Here is a 5,380-nt window from a genome sequence, read left to right on the forward strand (position 1 = left end):
ATGCAGCTGCTATTCCTCGGCGGAGGAGTTGGGAAGGAGGCCAAGGAAAGATTTTATGGAAACTCCACTGTGATCGTAACTCTGAGCGGGGTTTTGTTCCATGAGGTTTTGTTCTTGAAAACTTGTCTCGTTTTGCCCACAGCCTGGCCCAAGGACTGCAGCGAGATAACCTGGAACAGGGTCAGTGGCGTCTTCGTCATCCAGCCCACAGGACTCCATCAATTCGAGGTCTACTGTGAGCTGAACAGCACCAGCGAGGGCTGGACGGTCCTCCAGCGGAACCGGCACGACACACAGATCACTTGGGCTGAGTCCTGGAGCACCTACAAGTACGGCTTTGGCAACGTGCAGGATGACTACTGGCTGGGGACGGAGTACATCTATCAGATCGCCAAGCAGAAGGTCTACCAGATCAGGTTTGTCATCCACGATTCATCCGGCACCATGAAATACGCAGACTACAACCTCTTCGGTCTGGAAGAGGAGTCCAAAGGCTACAGGCTGAGGCTGGGCTCTTACACTGGGACTGCAGGGGACGCCATGACTTCAAACAATCCTACCACCGTGCATGACAACATGAAGTTCTCTGCTAAAGACCTGGATCAGGACATTTACGGTGGGAACTGTGCGTCTAGCTATGGTGGGGGCTGGTGGTACTCGGCTTGTCATTCTGTTCGACTGAACGTCAAAGGGAGCATCACTTGGGGTAGTTTCTGTAGTGGGAACTGCCAAGCCTCTGCCATCCTCATCAAACCAGCGTCTTACTGTTAGTCACCCCTTCCCCACCTTCCTGTCTGCAGTGAGACCAACCCCTGCTCCACGAAGGGAGGGAAAAGGGTCAGAGTGTGTCATGGCCAAACCTCACACCCAACTTGGAGGGGGAAGTATCATGTTTATCCAAAATGGGGCAACTTTCTCTTTTCTTTTCTTTCATGCACTTTCCGAGCTAATATCTGCTGGGCACTTGTGCTTTGCGTTGACTTGATTTAGTTATATTCGTAATCAGAAGAATCATTTGCAAAACCTGCAGTATCCAGATGTAGAAGCTCCGGGGAGAGTAAATGCCTCCGATCCGTAGTGACTTTTCAGTGTCTTTTGCTCTCAGACTCATGTGCAGTTCCAGAGGTCACGGGTGGGGAAATCCAGAAACACAGAAGGGTTTTTAGAAACACCCGCTCTACTGCTCATTAGCAGGGATTAAAGCTTCACAGTAAAAAGGCATTTTAAAAAGTGGTGGCCCCAGTTGGTAACTTTCTGTTGCGTGCCACTTACTCTCTGCTGTGCTCTCATGGGCATCGTACTGCGTAGATCCATTCCCAGTATTCTCAGCCTTCCTGCCTTGGGGGAGTTGGGCTGGCAGACCTGGCTGGGTTCGTTGCCCCACAGTCTTAGGGGTCTGCAGGTTGCTGTGAGGGAATTTTCGGCAATGGCCTAGCAAGATTTGAAAGCCAGGCCTGCACGTCTGACGATATCTGGGGAGCTGCAGCAGTGGCGTGAGGGGCCCTTTAATCAGTACCTTGAATTACTGTCCACGTGTGCAAGTAGGTCCTAGTCCAAAGCCAGTTGATAACAGACAATCTTCCATTGACTTCAGTGGGCATTGGATCAGGCCCTAGTGTAGGGTTGTTGGGATGGGCCCGTTGCTGCCAACTGCACCAAAATTAACTCTTTGGGCCACCAGTCCTTTCTCACGTTTCGGGCAGGAGAGACTGGGATGCTGGGAGAAGAAACTATGGGCTACCTGCTATTGATACAATACCCAGAGAGAGCCTGTGGGGCAGACACGGGGTGTATTCCACTCCCACAGCAGGCGGAGCCGCTCCTCAGCCTGAGAATCAGGGCTCTGCCCCCAGCTTTGCCTGACCATGTGCTTCGGTGAAGAGGTCACAGACCCAGGGGCTGTCTCCTGTAAGGGCTCTTGCTTGCTGGCCTGCAGTCAAACAGTCACATAGCAACAAGCAAAAATGGGGGGAGGGATTTTCCAAAGGTCACGAGTTACTTAGGAGCACAGAGCCCATTGAAAGTCAATGAGCAGGGCTGGATTTGGGGGTGGGCAACCGCCCAGGGTGCAGTGGTCCAGGGGGCACCATGGTCAGGGGGCTGTCCATGCCCGTGGGACCCATGTGTGTGGGGAGGCCTGGGCAGTCGGAGAGCGGCGGCTGCTGGCCGGGCACCCAGCTCTGAAGGCAGTGCTGCCGTCAGCAGCAGCGCAGAAGGAAGGGTGGCATGGTAGGGTGTCTTGTCACCCTTCTGCAGGGAGTGGAGCTGGGGTGGCTGCGGCTGGGGCACGCAGCTCGAGTATGTTCACCTCAGCCAATCCCCGGCTGAGCCGGGAGCCAGGCCCTCCCCGTCCTCCTTAGTCCGGCGCTCCAAAAGGCAGCGACCCCCGGCCACAGCGGGAGTCGACCTCACAGAGATGCTCTTCCAGTCTCTTTCAGGTATTCTTGGGGGTGGAGAGGCTATCCCTTCCTTTAGCCAGCTGAAGACAAAATGGAGGGTCTCCCAGGGGTTTAAATAGACTTTCTCCTGTGGGTAGAGACCCCCTCCTCTCTCCAATGCAAAGTCCAGCTCCAAGATGGAGTTCTGGAGTCACATGAGCAAGCCACATGTCCATGCATGAGTCAGTTTTTAACAGCCAAGCTACATTCCTGGGAAGGCACAGATGTGGATTGGCATCTTCAAGTTCATTGTTGGCTGAAGTGGTTTTTGATTGGGCACCTAATTTGCACTTTTCTCAGGAAGCTGACCAAATGCTCTACTAGGCTAGTTACAATCAAGCAAGTATACAGCCAATATTCCTAACTTCAAGTACAAAAATGATACATGCATACAAATAGGATTAATAAATTCAGTAGATCATAAGCTTTACAGAGATATGTTACATGGCATATGTAGCATAAAACATATTCTAGTTATGTCATATATACATTCATAAGCACATTCCATGAAGCATTATGGGGGGCACCATCACACAAGGAAATTGCTCCAGCTGGGCAAAACTTTTTCCATCAGAAATGTGGTCTCAGGGAAAGCAAAATTTTCTGTGGGAAAAAGTCAACTTTGTTGAAATGGCAAATACTGCAGGAGAGGGGGCAGCATGAGAGATGAACAGGCCGTTTGCTCATGTACACACAGCACAAGAGAGAAACACAGGAGAACGGATCTGCTCTGCTCCGGGCTGGGAATTGCTTTGTTTGTTCTCTAGAGAAGGGAATGCAAACTGTTCAGCAATCCCTCCCCACAACCCGTAAGAAGAGTTAATGCTGAAAGTGTGTCAGTGGGGCCAGCTACCGTCCAAAGCAATTACTACATTTTCTGGACAAAACAATGAGGCCTTTGGACACCGAACGTCAGGAAGTCTGGAGACGGACAATGAAAGGAACCCAGCGCTGCCCCACTGGTCTAGAACCTTCCACTGCAACAGTCTGACACTAGCCACTCAACTTTGTCCCCGCCCCTGCTGTGCCTTTCTAAGGGGCCGAGGGGTTTCATCACAGAACTCTTGTTTTACTGCTTCAAATTAACTAGTTTATTTGGCCATGTAGCAGATCGCTGACTCACTGGCGCGGCGCCGCCTGCTGGTCATCCAGGAATGAGCTCAATTCCAGCACTAGGAGCGCCTCCTGCTGGCCGGTGTCTCTCCTGCTTCAGGCCCCCATGTCCCTCACAGACCCCAGTGCCCTTTACCTTGGGGTGCTGTCCCAAAGCAGTGCCCCCACACTCTGGGTCTCCCTTCCATGGGGAACCCCCTCCCCCTATGCCCACCTTGCCTCAGTGGCTACTGCCAGTCGTCATCTAGCCCCCTTTCTCTGGGGCAGACTGCAGTCTGTCATGGCCACTCATCACTGGCAAGGAGGTTGGATCAGCTGCTTCTGCCTAGCCCCAGGCTGCACCTCTGCAGCCCCAGTACCACACTGGGCCTTAACAAGGCCTCAGCCTGGGGAATTGCCAAGCCGGAGCTCCCCAGCTCCTCTTGCCCATCCCCAGCACTGCTCTGCGTCAGGGACCCTGTGCTCCCAGGCAGCCAGGCCCTTCCCGCTCCCCGCTGGAGTGAGACTGACCCAGCTCCTCCTTAGCCCTTAGATCAGGGCAAAGCTGTGGCTGCCTCTTCAAGCAGCCTACCTCAACTGCCTTTAACCTCTTCTCCTCGGAGCAGGGTTACTGCCCCGCTCCAGGTCACTTTTCCTTAGTTTGGCTTAAAGGGTCTTTTTGGAAGGGGAAATCCCTGGCTTAACAGTCTTTAGATGTTATTAAAGCCCCTTGTCGGCAACGTAAGCAGGGGGTGAATGAGCTCTCCCCTAACATCTCGCCAGGCCGTATTTGCACAGACACGCCTACTGTGCCTAGGTAATGAGCCGATGGAGCTGTTTTGCCAAAGGGATCCGTTTTGGCTGCTGTTGGGTACAGTTCACGATAGTGTTGAGTGCAGGGGGATGAAGTGCTGTTATCCGTATGAGTAAAGGGTGGCAGAACCAATGGGAGATTAATGCACAGGCCCACAGGGCCCGTGCCCAGGGGCGCCAGCCAATTTGGGGGCCCCTGCAGGAGCGCCGGAACCTGTGCAGAAGTGAGGGTGCCACTGGCTCCAGAACTGTGGCCCCGCTTGTCCTCTTCCCCTGTGGCTCTGTCTCCTGCCAGGCTGGAAGCTGGAGCCTGGCTGTGGTAAGAGGCGCCCAGGGAGCTGGGGCCAGTTGTGGGGAGCCCTGGACCCTCCACCTGCCCGGGGTGGGGGGCCAGGGAGCCCGAGAGCAGCCACAGTCTGTATCCCCACCCCCAGGGAATGCCGCCCTGGGTAGGTGGAGGGTCCGGTCCTCCCCACTGTGACTTGGGCTCCCTGGGCAGCTCTTACCACAGGCCAGCTTCCGGCCAGGCCTGGGAGTGGAGCCTTGGGGGGAAGAGGAGGACCAAGGGGCAGGGCCCCATGGTGAGGGGAGCTGGGGAGACCAAATGTTCTTTGTACCCAGCACCCCAATAAGCCTTAATCGGCCTCTGGGTGGCGTGGGCAGAGCCACGGGAGCGGGCGGTGAGTTTGGTGGCTGCATTTGGGCCAGACTGGAGTGGAGCAGCCAGGAGCCAGGTAGAGCAGCCAGGGGGAGTCTGGGTTAGTCTAAGGCATGACACCTGCACTGGATGGATCAGCAGCAGTGCTCTGAGGACTGGCCCTGCCTCCATAGCCCTGATTGGCTGGGGATGGGCACACAGGGGAAGCTGGCCTCCCGCCCCGTCCCTCAGAGCCCTGGCTGGCTGGAGAGCTGGCAGGAAATCCTGCCTCTCCTGCCTGCTGCCAGCCCTTCTCCCACCCTTCGAGAAGGGGCTGTCGGAGAGACATGTGCTGCCCCCGCAGGGACACAGCAGGGCCCAGGGGAGCCTGAGCTCAGGG

The 5,380-nt window shown here is 55.2% G+C and overlaps 1 protein-coding gene across 1 annotated transcript; it reads left to right on the forward strand.

Moving 5' to 3' along the window:
• Positions 1 to 142: 142 nt before the first annotated feature.
• Positions 143 to 1,192, forward strand: LOC112120822 (fibrinogen-like protein 1-like protein; the record flags this gene model as incomplete). Its single annotated transcript, XM_024219984.3, has 1 exon — positions 143 to 1,192. A coding segment is annotated over one exon (629 nt), but the record flags the coding sequence as incomplete, so codon positions are not given.
• Between the last annotated feature and the right edge of the window lie 4,188 nt (positions 1,193 to 5,380).

Source organism: Terrapene carolina, unplaced genomic scaffold (assembly GCF_002925995.2).
Source record: "Terrapene carolina triunguis isolate 2854851 unplaced genomic scaffold, T_m_triunguis-2.0 Scaffold1055, whole genome shotgun sequence".
NCBI lineage: Eukaryota > Metazoa > Chordata > Testudines > Emydidae > Terrapene > Terrapene triunguis.